This window comes from Neolamprologus multifasciatus, chromosome 17 (genome assembly GCF_963576455.1).
Source record: "Neolamprologus multifasciatus chromosome 17, fNeoMul1.2, whole genome shotgun sequence".
Lineage (NCBI taxonomy): Eukaryota > Metazoa > Chordata > Actinopteri > Cichliformes > Cichlidae > Neolamprologus > Neolamprologus multifasciatus.
The window spans coordinates 14,598,384-14,614,656 of NC_140455.1; the positions used below are offsets into that span (position 1 = coordinate 14,598,384).

Here is a 16,273-nt window from a genome sequence, read left to right on the forward strand (position 1 = left end):
CTGAACTCTTACCTTGGATGCAAGCCAGTTTCACTATTTTGACAGAGAAACATGTCTATAGCTCTTTATATGAAAATATAAGAACTGGTGGTTGCCTGCTAGACCCTGAGCAGCTGGCTCCTTAGAGCAATGACCCAGCGCCCTCTGAACTCCTAATCCATCCAAATAAGCTGTGTCTGTGAAGTAGAAATAAAGTGTGTGAAGTATGACCTCACATTGAGGAATTCAAGCTTTATGAACAAACCATTGTTAATAAGGAACCTGATCTGTTTTGCCCAAAGGCAAACTGTGTACATTTCAGGGTCACACTAATGCCCTCATTTGCATAGTTCCAATAAAAATACAAGGATATCAACATCAGTCCAAATGTCTGTCAATCTGTTCTTCTCACTTTACTTTATTATTTTGTTATCATTGATTGATTTCCATTTATATGCTTATTTCTGCTGTGTTATTGTTAATAGTAAAATTCCATCCATCCATCTTCTTCCGCTTATCCGGGGCCGGGTCACGGAGGCAGCAGCCGTCCTTCTCCTTAGCCACCTCCTCCAGCTTGACACCAAGGCGTCTGAGCCAGCCGAGAACTATAATCTCTCCAGCGCGTCCTGGGTCTGCTCCAGGGCCTCCTCCTGGTGGGACATGCTCGGAACACCTCACCCAGGAGGCGCCCAGGAGGTGTCCTTGTCAGATGCCCGAACCACCTCAGCTGGCTCCTTTCGATGTGGAGCAGCAGCGGCTCCACTCTGAGCCCCTCCCGGATGGCGGAACTTCTCACCCTACTTCTAAGGAAGAGGCCAGCCACCCTTTGGAGGAAGCCCATATCCGCCGCTTGTATGCTATACACACTATACACAGTGCAGGTAGAGCACCGCTTTCCCCTCCTAAGTCGCCTGACAGTTTGCCAGAATCTCTTCGAGGCAGTCTGGAAGTCTTTTTCCATGGTCTCTCCGAACTCCTCCCACACCCGAGTTTTGCTTGTAGAGTGCTGCTCGGCCTGTCTGTACCTATCAGCTGCCTCCAAAGTCCCACAGGCTAACCAAACCCGAAAGGACTCCTTCAGTTTGATGGCTCCCCTCACCTCTGGTGTCCATCATTTGGTTCGGGGGTTACCACCATGGCAGGCACCAACTACCTTGCGGCTGCAGCTCAGTGCAGTGGCTTCGGCAATGGAGATGCTGAACATGGTTCATTCGGACTCAATGTCCCCAGTCTCCCGCAGAATGCTGTTGAAGCTCTGCTGCAGGTGTGAGTTAAAGATCTCGCGGACTGGGACCTCTGCTAGGTGCTCCCAGCACAACCTCACTGTACATTTAGGCAGGCCAGGTCTGTCCACCGTTCTCCCCCACCACCTGATCCAACTCACCACCAGGTGGTGATCAGTTGACAGCTCAGCCCTTTTATTTAACCGAGTGTCCAGAACATATGTCCTTAGGTCTGGGGATACGATTACAAAATCGATCATCGACCTGCGGCCTAGAGCATCCTGGTGCCACGTGCACTTATGGACACTCTTACTGTATATCTTCGCCTGCGTGCAATTCACATGCAGGTATGACTGCTTTGAGTTCTGCACTCTGAGCGGAGTGTGAGGATGTGAGCGGTTTTGCTTCTATCACTCTCTCTGTTGTAGGTACCCCATAACCTAAGCCAATTTTAGACGCTGAGCCGTCTACAAAACTTCAGTGAACCCGGGTTGTGGTCTGCTGTGAATGTCTGCACGCGGCTTGTCTCTTCATCTAATTTTTTCATACAGCAGTGTGGATGACCTTCTTCGGGTGAGGCCAAAAGCGTGCTCGGGTTCAGCTGACCACATTCCAACATATGAGAGTTGCCTTGCATGTGTCAGGTAAGACAAATTGGCTTAGATTAAAATTGAAGTCACTGCATGGGGTACTCTGATGATCAGAGTGTGCCCTAAAACAATGTCAGCTGACTTTTTTACTGCCTCTGCTGCGGCTGCACAGGTTTGCACACATCTAGGCAGCCCTGACGCAACAGAGTCTAATTTGCATGAGTAAAATGCAAGCGGGCGTTGTTTTTCTCCAAATGCCTGTGTTAAAACTGCTTTCATGTAACCTGCTCCTCCATCTACATGTAGGTAGAAAGGGTTATCATAGTCAGGCAGTGCTAAAACTGTATTTGTCTGTAATGCCTATTTTTAAGTTACTGAATGCTTCTTCTTCTCTTTTTTTTCCCCTATAGATGCAACACTACATTCTCACTTAAGGCATTTTAGATAATTTCTATTTTTTCAAAGAATCTCACACATCTTTCATATTTCAAACTTTTAAGTTAGGAAAAAAACTTTGCATAGCTTACATCTCTAAAACTGTATTAGTAAATCATATGCCTAATCATTATGTGTCACTGTGATCCACAAGTATGGTCACGAATTTGTTTCCAAACCAACAAAATAATCAAACAAAAACAAAAAACAAATTGCTGATGGCATGAACGCTTTACACACATGAGTCTAGACACAAAAAGAAAAAAGAAAAAGCTGCTGCCAGAAACAAAGCAGAAGTGTGAGGAAAAAACTGAGCTCACAGACAGCTGCATGTGTGAGCTTTTAATAGTATGCAGCTTCTGCTCTAAAAAAACAAATAAATAAAAAAGAAAAGAAAATGTGTAACATGCTCATCAGCATAGTAGTGTCCACATATTTAATTCAGCTTCTCAATCCTGTAGCTTTAGCTGTTGTCTACAGGGTCTAGCTTATTAGTTGTTATTATAGGTTTGCTCTATATCTCAGCAAAGTCTCATCCAGGATGACAGGTTTTCAAGCAGGTCAAGTGCCACTTAATTAGTTTAGATATTTTCTTTGTTTTCTTCATCTCATATGTCATTATACTGAGTTTGAGCAACCTTAAGCTTAATGCAGACTACTTCTTAACAATTATCCACCTCACATCATAACTGACTAAGGTGCCTCTTATTATTAATATTATGTCATTACTAATGTTATCATCTTTTTTATATATATAACAGCAATAGTATATTATAATATTTATTAGTGTATACCACTATACTACTACTGAGCCAATTTGATAGTTAGGATCATCTTACTCAGCAAACAGATAATTTATAATTCATCCAATCTGCACAGATTTGCTTTTTCTCTGAACAGGTTTGTGCCTACCTTTTTAGACCGGTCTTCTGTTTGCCTCATATCAGATCCAACCTTCGGTCACATTCGTTCTCTCTGTTGCATGGCGAACCAGGCAGTTTATTATAATATTTATTTATATTTTATTTTGTATTCATCAAGGGCTGTGGGTGATCTGCAGTTTCACCCTCTCCCAAGCTGGAGACACTTCACTTTTCACACACTTTCCTTGGCTGAACAATGACACAGCCTTAATATACCTTATGCATCTCTCTATTTTATTTAATAGGTTTTCGTGTGAATTATCTGTTTTCATTGATTCCATACATTCTGGGCATGGTCGTCATGCCAACTATGTTTCATTGTTAATATCAGTTTACAGGTTGTTATCATTGCTATTATTAGTTTAAATATGTTAAAGATAAGCTCTAATTTAATTTAGCCTCCTGTTTATTCCACTTTATTCCTCTTGTATTTATATATATTCAGTTGGGTCCATATCCAGCCCTTTTTAAACTTCTACTTTGATCTCTAATTTTTAACTTTGTTAGGAATTATTATGTGTTTCCTGATATGGGTGAGTGTATAATGGGTGGTGCGGCTGCAGGAACAGGTGGTGGATTAATAAAGGTATTGCGAGCACTGCACGGTGTCTTGTCTTCTAGTCTTACTAAACTGGCAGTTAAGTTCTGTTTTTTCTGGTTGTTTATCTTTTTTCTCTTGTTTTTTCTTTTTGTTTTTGTCTCGCCTAACTGCTTCTTTTAAAGAGCTTCCTTCAGATGTGTTAATGCTGAGGGGCTGCATTTCCCTTCCCAAGTGGGACATTTCGTTTTCTTAGGATTTCTCCATCTACAAGCAGTGATTTGTCCAGTGCCTGGACATTTCTTTTCTAGCCACTGCTTGTCAGCAGTGAGTTTTGTGGGCTGATTCCCCATTATCACAGAACTGCAGAGCCTTCTCTGGTACTAGACTCAGGGGTGGTGGCTGACACACCCTTCTACTCCACGCTATTCACGGAGCGGTGTCAGTTTTATGAGGCAAAACTCAACCTTTCCCCTTTGTCACCAGTACTTGGGCTTTTGCAGGAACATAAAAAAACAATGGAAGTAGTTCAGCAGCGTATTGTGCTGTAAAATCAACTTACTTGATTTTACAGCACAATACGCACATATACATACACACAGACATTTGCGCGCTGATTTGTCACGAAGTATTTCACGGCTACTTCTGAAACCAGTCTAAACTTAGGTTGAGTTCGCCGAAAGGAACTATTTCACGTGTTTATTTCTTCAAACCCTTGCGGCGGGTTAGACCTGTTTGGACCCTTGCGGCGGGTTAGACCTGTTTGGACCCTTGCGGCGGGTTAGACCTAAAACGTGTTTTCTCACCCTCAGTCGTCTTTTGCTGGTTGTCATGTTGTCTGGCTGGATCCCAACGTCGTGGACCAGAATAGTTCACCGGCCTGGACCCAAATTAACGTCCCAGGTCTTTCACCTCTACCTAGAGAGGGCTGTCGACAGACTTCGGTGCTGGCTTCCCACGACGTCAGGATACAGCAGTCAGACCTTGGATTGGAGTCACAGAAACGTGTCTGTTGTTTCCACTGCTAAGCTCAAAGGACCAATTTAAATGACAGGGGATTTCTTTAAATCACCCCGTAGTTCTTCAGCTAAGACACCTGAGTTAGAAAACACAAACACTGCAGTTGTCTTTACTCGCGAGGGCAGTCATGGACGCACGACCTGCAACCTGCGTCTTATCACTGTCTGCGTTCTTTATTTATACTTGTCTGTGTGTGTGTGTGTGTGTGTGTGTGTGTGCGTGCAAATAGCTTCTTATTCTAAGAACTCTAGCTGAGGTTCCCCTTTTTCTAATTCTGTATGTTCTTAAAGAAAGAGGAAGCTATTAGTTGTTTATCACACAAAAAAGTACATGTCAAAAGTCACGTAGACATTTGCTCAGTGATCAATAAAAGAATACATTTCATGAAGCTGATCACATTATATAAAAACAATATTCCTTTGACAATCGTAATTTCCCTTTCATGTATCTTTCTCTCGCTGTTAAAGTATTCTGTTCACTCAAATGTGAAACCCACCTCTCATGGTTTGTAGACACCCTTCTCTCCTTCTCTGCTGTCTGTCTGTCTTGGCTTCCTTCCTGTCCTCTTACAAACCCTACTTAGGAAATAGGAAATACCTCCCCAGATCTCAAGCAATACTTCTAAACTCACAACCCACAATAACTAATTTCAGCTTCACACCTCCACATAAACTATGCCTCACCCTTTCCACAGACCCTCCCTTACTATAAGTTTTAAGTTTAGTGCCAGGTCAGATTATACTTCTCTGCTGATATATTTCATAATTGTAAATAAACCGAGTGAACACCAGCTCACTGAAGCCGTAGAGAGCAGGCAGACAAGTAATCATGTGGAGTGTAAGAGTCCTTTTACAGGGAAGGTTTTGAGAAAATGGGCACTGCAGGACTCAGGAGACATCAACATGAGGTTCCTGGCACACTTAATGAATGAGGTAAACGAGGTATGTACAATTCAATTTTATGTATACAATGCCATATGTTACCTCAATGTGCTATATATTGTCGAGAGAGAGAGAGAGCTCTAACAATCAAATGACCCACTATGGGCAACCGCTTGGCAGTGGGAAGGAAAAACTCTCCTTTTAACAGGAACAAACCTTTGGCAGAACCAGGGAGGTGCAATGACTGTGGCAATACAGAGTGGTGTATTCATGCATTATGGTAGGCCCCCAGCAGCCTAGGCCTATTGTAGCATAACTAAGGGAGGGTTCAGGGTCACCTGATCCAACCCTAACTATGTACTCTATCAAAAAGAAAAGTTTTAAGCTGATATTAAAAGTAGAGAGGATGTCTGTCTCCCAAATCTAAACTGCGATCCAGGAGACAAGGTTCTCTCCAAATAAAGGTTTTGCTCAAAAGCTGGAGAGGTTATTTCCAGAAAGAGGAACTGGTCGAGTTCAAGAGCAGTGGCAAAAATGTTATCTTCATTAAAATGAATCTTTATTAAAATCACAAATAGTTTTTAAAAACCAGAAGTGACCCTGAAACATAGAATCAAACATGCAAACGCCATGAACGCCAACATTACCTCAAATTTTTACAGGTGTGCAATTGAGAGCTTGCTGACGAGCTGCATCACAGTTTGGTACGGAAGCTGCTCTGCCAGCAGCCGTAAATCACTACAGAGGGTGGTGAAGGCAGCAGAGCACATCACTGGCACGAGGCTTCCTGCCATTCAGGACATTTACCTCCAGCGATGCCTCCGTAAAGCACACAGCATCATCAAGGACCACAGCCACCCAGCACATCAGCTGTTCTCCTTGTTACCATCTGGCAGACGTTACAGGAGTCTGTCTGCTCGGACTACAAGACTTAAAAACAGTTTTACCACCAAGCCGTACGACACCTCAACCACAACACTTAAACACACACAACACAGCACTCAGAAGCTACCCTGCAGCTTCACAAGTACTCTGTTTAATCTGCACTGGTCACTTCACTTTATTGTCATTGATATTTATATTTAAAAGTGCAATACTGTAATTTTCTGCTGCTCATTCCTGTGCAATATCCCATCTGCCCTCCCGTCTTATTTCTTTTCAAGATTTTCTTATTTAATCACTAGTGTACATATATTTATATTTATAGATACATATATATTTAGTCATCTTTTCTCTTTTACCATGTCTCTCTAATATTTTGCTCCTTACTATTTTTCTATTTTTTTAAATTTATTTTATTATATTTTATTATATTTTCTCCTACTGTATCATGCTGCTGAGTGACTGCTGCTCGTCAAACACATTTCATTGCAATGTTGACCCTGTACTAACTTGCATATGACAAATATAACTGAAAACTGAAAACAAACTTGACTCAAAGTCAGAAAGGTAAACAAGACAGAGTTGACACACGAGGACAAAAGACTGAGATGAAACTAGGACGGAAAAGACACGAAAGGTGAGTGAGATCGTCTGAAAAAGAAGTGAGAACTAGAAGCAAAGGAAACAAAACTCAAAAGCAGTGGGAAATAAAATAAACTAAAGACAGAAAACCAAATGGGAACTAGAATGTAATAGCACTTGAAGTCCAAAAGAAACCAAAAAGACAGAAAGTTCAAAACTCTGTATTAAAGACCAAGGACCATGACTATATTTAAGGTCAGTGGTTTTACACATTATGAAGCAGAAACTTATATCCATATTGCATAATATAGTTCAATTAAAAGCATTTCATAAAGTTTAAAGAGTTGGCAACAGAACATAACATCGCTGCGAGGTTTCTTTAAAGTTGGAGAATGGCCTAAGGGCTGAACTCTTACCTTGGATGCAAGCCAGTTTCACTATTTTGACAGAGAAACATGTCTGCCCAAAGGCAAACTGTGTACATTGCAGTGTCACACTAACGCCTTCATTTGCATAGTTCCAGTAAAAACACATGGATATCAACATCAGTCCAAATGTCTGTCTGTCAATCTGTTCTTCTCCCTTTATTATTTTGTTATAGTTGACTGACTTCCATTTATATGCTTATTTCTGCTGTGTTATTGTTAATAGTAAAATTCCATCCATCCATCTTCTTCCGCTTATCCTTTTGTGTGTGTGTGTGTGTGTGTGTGTGTGTGTGTGTGTGTGTGTGAACAGTTGTTACGCTACCTATCTTGACCTCTCAAACTGGTTGAAAGATATGCCACCGAAGGTATGTCAGAACGTTCTTGTCTGTACCTGCATGTAAAAATAAGAGTCTTAAACCAGCAGTATGCTGATTTTATCTTTTTGCCTAAGGCAAGGCATTAATGAGAAGGACTAGCATTTTTATTTAACACACTACGCATTGACGATAGCGTCACTGTCATTTGACATGATTTATTTATTTTGCTTTATTTTGGAGAACGCCTTAAAGTGCCCAAAGGCAAACTGTGTGCACTGCATTGTCACGCTAACACCGTCATTTGCATAATTCCAGTAAAACTTTATGGATATCAACATCAGTCTAAATGTTGATCCATAATTGAAGTGGAGTATTTCACTGTGTGTAGGCACCAGTCATTTGATCAAAATACAAGGTTGTAGTGGGTTAAAACAATACATGTGGGTGTTGTCTAAACTTGAGCAACTTCCTCATGTGGTCACTTTGTTCCAGTTAAAGAATTTGCTGACACGCTATGTACAGGCATTTCTGTGCAATTCAAATAAGCTAAACATAAACATTTATCACTGTTGAATATTAATAAAATTCAAAATCTTTTCACAATATGAATTAATTTTCAGATGACTTGCAGATTTACAGATGACTGTCCAACAACAAACTACGGAGATTACAAGACTACAGTATGAAATGGTGACATCATAGGTGCCATGGTCGATGGACTCCAAACCCGTATACATGAAACAGTCCCTCATCTGATATTGCAGTTTTCTTTTATGAATGTTCTAGATTGATGATTTGGCCACTCACAAAGTCTAAAGTCTCTGTCTCTGATAGTTTTAGTTTTTCAGCCCAGTTATGATCTCCTTTACTTGAATGTTAAATGGTAACAAGTATTTAGTGGAAGGCCAACATCTGGAATAAAACAAGCCTAGCACCCACTTGTGTTCTCAGGATATCAGGGTTGTAAATTGGCGGAATTAATTTTCCATAAACTGCACAAAGACAGTCAGGAAAACTCAAAATTCATTTTGCCAGACTCTCTTCCCAAAATCAAAGAACTTATTTAAATTTTACCATGGAAAACACTGAAAAAAGCTAAACTATTTATTCATTTATCTTTTTGAAAAGTAGCCTCTTCTCACGGAATGCCTTTGAAGTGTGCTTTAGGTGTGGATTACCTTTAAAATGATTGTGCTGATAAGACACGCCTTTAACTCTCAAAAGTACATGTTGTACATGCTTGTGTTAAATAAGGATGGAGGTAACATCATGTTGCCAAGCCCTATAGAGGGACGGACTTAAACGTGATGTGGGTGTGTCTTTACATTATTACATTATTAGATAACATACAGCCCATCGGTTTGTTCTTTTTTGAAAACCTGACTCAACACATCCCAACGCGTCTCTGCACTCATGGCGGAGTTGAGACTACTGCTTCTATTTTTACTGGCCTTAGTGAGTATTCAGTCTTATACTATTATCACATTAACATGCTAGGGCATCCTTCTTCTTATTTAAAGCGACGAAACAGCACCATTAAGTGGTGTGGTCAGGTATTATTTATTTTACTGCCTAACACAGATTATTATTTATATGCTACAATCAAAGGTGGCGGTTCGCAGATAACACAGTGTAAGGAAAATAAGAAAGCCTCGCCCAGCGTTTTGTTGTAGACTGAGGAATTTAACTGTACTACTGTCATTACAGATGATGAGTTCTGAGGCCAAAGAGAAGAAGGTAAAGAAACTGAGGAGGAATCGGAGAGAGTGGATTCCTCCTCCTACAAAGCTGACGGAGAACATCGACTACACCCATTTGGGACACATTGCAAAGGTCTTCAGCTCATTGAAATCTTTATAGCATATACACATGTTGTATGCACGTTATATTTTTAAGCAGTGGCTGAGTGGCTTCTATCACATCATTTGGTTATCTTCTGCTACTTTAGGATTGCATGTCATGAACATTCCTTTAAAAAAAGTCCAGTTGTACACACAGTTGAACACTTGAAAACAACCACAAGTCATAGATTTGCTAATTATAGTTTAAAAACACACTTTGACCAGTGAAACAGGTGTCAGTGCAGATTTCCTATTAAAAACTAATTGTTAAAGGATTCGCAAATCCAATATGATCACAGTGATAAATTTCAGGTGCAGACATTTGGAAAGTTCTGCATATACTCTTTCTTTTCAATAGTAAAATTAAAAGTTTAGACATCATTTATGTCTGTGCAGTATCTGTTGTACCTGCAGTGCTTTGGCATAGTTTTTGTATTATTACAAAAACAATTCCAGTAGAGAGTGAAAAACAGTTCTTGAACACATACTTGCTCTTGCTAAAAAGTATAACAAGGAATATTTAAGAAGCACCCCAACCTGACATCACTGTCTGAGACTTAAGTTCAACTTCAATAGTAGAACAATTTTTTACATGTTTACCATCTATTTTACCAAGTCTAAATATGTAATTTACAGTAAATTTCCCCCCTGTTTTATTTCAGATACGCTCTGATAAAGACCAACTTGAGATGGTTCAATATTTCCTTTCTGGAGAAGGGGCAGATAAAAACCCAATAAACCTCTTTGTGGTGGACCGAGAGACTGGTTTTGTACGTATCACTGGTATACTGGATCGGGAAAACTGCCCATCCTACAATGTAAGTTTGTTTTGATGTTTGTTTGTTCATTTTTTTCTTTTCTGTTTTTTACTCTGCACAGTTTTCTTTCACCATTTTCTCTATTATGTAACACCAAACAATATCATGGAATTCCATTCCTGGTCTCAGCTCCACTTCTGTGAGATACAGACCTCAGGGAACGTATCCACAGCAATCGCAGAAAAATAGAGTTAGCATTTTTGTATGGTTGAAGGAATGTACATTAGCTGCTAACATTAGCTACTAGCAGCTAAAATATATATTATGAATGTCAAACAGAAGTACAATCATTGCATTTATTTCTGGCCTTTGTATTTCACCAAAACTACTGGAGTCAATCATTGCCATTAGCTGGTGGCCAGGACTGCTGGTCATGCTGCTGTTGGATGACAGGCAGCTCCAACTGATTTATCATTCTTACAATTGTAAGTCAGTCCCTTCTTCATGACTTATCTTAAGCTTACACAATTTCTGATTGCTAATAGCTAGTGATGGCTCACTGATGCCAATTTGCAAACTTGCTTTGCAGCTTGTTTTATGAAGTAGGCCACAAAACCAACAGTTTCCAGTCCAGTCTTTTATCACAACAAGTCCACATAAATCCAATCTAAAAGCAATGCTCCTTCTGTTAAAATGTAATTATTTTTAAAAGCAAAACTATTCAGGCCAGGTTAAAAGTATTTTCCTTTAAAATGTCCTTTTCTCTCACCGGAGTGTTTAATTTCAACCATCTTCAACCTGCCACAACTGTGTCCATTAGCCTCCTTCCTTCCTGTTTTTCTCCCTAAACTCATTCTTACTCTCCCCTTTATAGAGAAGGGCCCTATCGCACCAGATTAATACCAGATTGCAAATTTTACTCAAGAAAAGAAATGACTTTTCTTCAGTAAAAGTTGAACTTTAAAGTTGAACTTGAAGGATCATTTTTAATTTTAGGCCGCAGAACTCCAGGTACAATCTGAAATTCCGAAGTCATTAATATAGTTTCTATATATAATTGTATTACATATTAAAAGTTACATTTTAAAACTATCTCAGTCTGTCATTCACAATTTACACAGCTAACAGGGATCGCTAGATACAGGAATGGGACCACGGCAGAGGATAGCATCCCACTGATTATAGCAGTCCAGGACCAAAATGACAATGCTCCTTCTTTTGAGCTGCATACTGGAAACATTAATGAGGCAAGCGAAAAAGGTAATGATGGATTTTAAACACAGTTTTCTATATGTGATGGGATACAAATTGCATTTTAGCTTTTATGGAGTTCTTGTGAGAAAATCCCTGAAATCTGTCCTCTTCTGAAGATATTTCTTCAGCCTAGTAAGACTAGGAGTAGTGAGATGATATTGCATGAGCAATAGAGAGAGGGGGAGTCATGACAGACAGGGGAAAAGAAGAACAGAAGAACTCTGGGCTAGAAGCTTAACATTTCACAGATGACCTTCGATTTGCTTAGTCACAGCCGTCCGCATCATATTTACATCTTAAAAACTGCTAAAATATGTCTGCGTTCTATGAGATCCAGTTGACATTCATTTTGAGAATCAGCCTCTAACCTTCTTTTTTGTCGCATATAAACACAGTCTGGATATATTATGTATGTGTAAGTTGTTTGTCAAATGATCATGTTGAGCTGTTGTGCTCCACTGCAGGAACCTTTGTCATGCAGCTTGAGGGTAAAGACAAAGATCAAGCTGGAACAATTAATGCAGAGATCTCCTACAGCATCGTCAGTCAGAAGCCAGAAGGCACAGGTCACATGTTCCATTTAGATGAAAAGACTGGAAAACTGTATGTCAAAGAGCCCACGCTGGACAGAGAGGTGAGGCTAGCAGTCACTGCACGTACAGCAAGACACATATATGCTTCTGCATTTTTGCACAAATTTCTTTCTTAACTTTCTTAATATATTTCTTAAATATATACATTTTGGTTCAGGCAATCTTTGTCAGGTACAATAAAACAATGTTCCTGGACCAAAAATGTAATTCAAATAAAATATTCTTAAGAGAGACATTGTGCAGAAGTCATAATTGGACCATACCTGCTAAACGCACAAAGGTGATTTTCTCATCGTGGAAGGAAAACAGGACCGACTGGACCGACTCATCTTAGCTTAGTATGATTACAATTCTTCTGAAGTATTTGGATATAAGTCATGCGTTTTCACCTCCTTTTCACAGACTTATGACTTCTACAGCCTGGTTATAAAACTAACTGATATGGGAGGAGCAGCAAGTGGACTAACAGGAACTGGAACTGTAGAGATCAAGATCTTGGACATCAATGATAACATGCCTACTCTGGAAAAATCTGAGGTAATGAATATGGCCTTTACTTGTTCTTAAGGCATCCAAATTTATTCTTATATTATTAATCACATACAAAACAACTGTACATAGCTGTGTCTGTCTCATTATTTATGGTTGGCTTAAGTTATGCACTTTACGTTAGTGGTATCAAGTGTGCTTTGGTGGCCCAAGCTGCAGGGAGTTTAGGAATATCCAGTAGCAGTAAAAGGCTGTTACTTCTGCACACTACTTGTTCCCAGAGTTTTGAGAAGCAGTCGTAGATATTCATTTGAAAAGTAATACAGGAAGAAAGTTACCCTGCATTCTTTCTAATTGCCATGGGGTAAGTCCCTTGGTAGCAAAAAAAACAGTTTCAGTTGTTGATTTATTACTTCAGAAAATATTTCTGTCACAGTCTGTCTGAGGTAGCATACTGCATGTATTGTGAAAAGGACTCAAATGCAGACCAAAACAGAACGTGAAAAGTGACGTGGACTAACAAAAACAAGCCGTTTATTAAGGCAAAGGGTCTGGGTGAAACGAAACAAAAACCTAAACTGGGTGAACTAAAACATGAAAAACCTTAAACATGGAAAACTGGCATGGATACCTGGAAACACAATGTGGACTAGCAGAGAACCTAACAAGGAATGACTGAAAACAAACGGACTAAGTACACACAGGAGGGTAATGAGGGACGTGGGAACACATGGGGAAAAAAGCTGAAAGAAATGAACATAACGACATCACAAGGGGAGAGTAAAACTAAACACAATGAACACAGGAACACAGGACCGCTTCAAAATAAAACCGGAAACATAATGAAATACAGACATGAGAACATGAACTTGACAACAAAAGACATGAAACACATAAAGGACAAGGAGGACTTAACACAGGGGTTGAAAACACAAGGGAATCTAATAAACACATGAACTTAGATAACCTAATGAACTTAAACATCAAAATAAACTCAAGCTCAAAACGCTGGGTCAAAAGACCCAGGATTGTGACAATTTATCTCCTGAGCTCAAGTTCAGTATAGTTTTAATGTTTGCTTTGTTGAGCATGGGCCAATTTTCAAAATGGAAGGAGTGCATGTTTTAAAGCATACCTACATGTCATGCGAGTTGTTCATGTTGTTCCAGGTTACTGTTATAAACATTTTTTAAGTCAGCTCTACCTTATTACTTATTATCCCTATTACTTACTCGGTATTATAGTGTACTAAATATGTAACGATGTCTGCTGTTCAGTTTTTATAAAGCATGCATCGTGTTTTAACTTTTAACCAAAACTAGCATCCAAGCCAGGAGAAAAACGTCCAAGCAAGACAGTATTAGTGCCTCCTGCTATGGATGAGCACACCATAAGCTCAGAGATTCCAACAAGCCTCTTACAGCCCCATAAACCCTGCTTCTGAGTACAAACTACACTGTGTTCATTAAGGCTGTTGTCTTTAATTCTTTGCTCTAAAAATGCCCTAAAAAATCAGTGATCACTGTTTTATTACCACTATTAATCTGCAGCGTGTTTTAAAGCAGACAAAGAGTGATTCAGATAACCCATTTACTTTGTAATAAATCAAGGGTCCAGTGTACACTGTGCGGGGCAGGATTACCTGGGTCCTACCCTGGTGCCTGGCCTGTCAGGCCTGTAGAGTTGGAGAAATACTTTGAGAATCTCATCAATCTCATCTCTTGCCTTCTATAATAGAAGCAGAGTCTGAGGATGAGGGGACGGCTCGATTTCATCTTTGTTTTTTGTAGATGATGTAGTTCTGTTAGCTTCATCAGGTGGAGACCTGCAGCTTCCACTGCAGTGGTTCACAGCATGGCATTCTGAAGGATGGATTGATGGATCGCTTAACACTGGGGTTATGATAATTATTGGTGAAAAAACAGAACTGCCTATTTTCATCTGGTAAATACAAAACATCCTGTTTCAGAATGACACTGAAAAAACGGTTCATGAATTTTTGGCAGGATTTCATTTAATCTAAAATTAACAAGAATGCTAAGGGTGAGAGACCATCTTACATAGAAAGCTATAGAAAATTTAAAAAGGAACTATGTACAGTTTATCATTTCATATAATTTCAATGTTTTTCTAGTCTTTTGTAAGCACAATGATAAAGAAAAAAAAGTACAAAAGTACAAGATGACAATAGGATAAGTTTGAATTACTAAAATAATGTATTATTGCCAGGCACTTAACATCTTATTATTACAAAAACATTTTCATTATGGGGTGTATCTTTATCATGCTTTTCTAATTTCAGTATTCTGGCTCAGTGGATGAAAATGTTGACAATGTCGTGGTGATGAAAATCAAGGCTTTGGACAAAGACCAAGAATACACAGACAACTGGCTGACTCGCTTCACAATTACCAAAGGAAATGAAGATAATCTCTTTTCCATTGAGACAGACAAGGAAACCAATGAGGGCATCTTAAAGTTGATAAAGGTATTTAATACAGCGGGTAAACAACTACTGAACGTGTCACCAAGTTTCAATATTTTCGATATTTCAGTAGCACCTTTATTAGTTTTAAAGGAGCTATAAAAGCATTTTCACCAGATGTCAGTTGCAACCAGTGTTGGTCAAGTTACTTGAAAACAGTAATTAGTTACTAATTACTTATTACTTCTCCAAGAAAGTAATCCTGTTACTTTACTGATTAAATATTTTCAAAAGTAATTAGTTACTTCATTACTTACTTACAATTTAAAAAAAAACATGATACACAACCAGAATGGGTAATATTAGAGACACTATAACAAACACAATCACGGTTTAGTAGCGCAGTAATGCAGCATGCTTAAGGGAAAGTAACAGTGCTCTTATTACTTTTTTTGCAATAGTAATGCCTTCAATCGTTACTTGAAAAAAGTAATCAGATTACAATAATGTGTTACTGCCCAACCCTAACCCTGACCCATGCAATTCATACCTGCAAAGAAAACAAACCACAGATGCAGGGACACCACGAAAAAAGTCTTGAGCACATGAAGAAAGGGAGGTGCAAAAAGGAATGGAAAGTCATGACACCAGCTGAAATCTACCGGTACTTATAAGCAATCCTGCCCGCCTATCTGATAGCCTGAATGTTTAAGTGAGCACTGCTAAGGCCATAATCAGGGAGTGGAAAGACCATAGACCGGCCATGACCAGGTGCTCCCCCACAAGATTTCAGACAGAGTAAAAAGAATTATCAGCAGAGTTGTCCACTTGTAGAGAGCTACAGAAAGACCTGGAATCAGCAGGTACAATTGTTTTAAAGAAAACATGTAATGCACTCGACCACTATGGCCTGTAGGCATGCTCACTGAAGAAAAAACATCTTGAAGTGCATTTAAAGTTTGCTGACCAAAACCATGAACATCTATAGTTTGATTTCTCTACACGTGTGGATTGGTGGATTGGTTGTTCTCAACATCTGGTGAGAATTTCATGACAGTAGCACCTTTAGAAATTGGTGACGTGTTCAATGTTTTACACTATGTATTTGTATAAAC

The 16,273-nt window shown here is 39.4% G+C and overlaps 1 protein-coding gene across 1 annotated transcript in view; it reads left to right on the top strand.

The window, feature by feature from the left end:
• The first annotated feature begins 8,219 nt into the window (after positions 1–8,219).
• Positions 8,220–16,273, top strand: part of LOC146499094 (desmoglein-2.1) — a 29,128-nt gene continuing 21,074 nt past the window's right edge. The window contains exons 1-7 of the mRNA XM_085137112.1: positions 8,220–9,253; positions 9,506–9,631; positions 10,302–10,457; positions 11,519–11,657; positions 12,116–12,285; positions 12,647–12,781; positions 15,036–15,221. Coding sequence (XP_084993238.1) covers positions 9,212–9,253; positions 9,506–9,631; positions 10,302–10,457; positions 11,519–11,657; positions 12,116–12,285; positions 12,647–12,781; positions 15,036–15,221 — 954 coding nt within the window. The 5' untranslated portion in view covers positions 8,220–9,211. The remainder of the gene's footprint in view (positions 9,254–9,505; positions 9,632–10,301; positions 10,458–11,518; positions 11,658–12,115; positions 12,286–12,646; positions 12,782–15,035; positions 15,222–16,273) is intronic.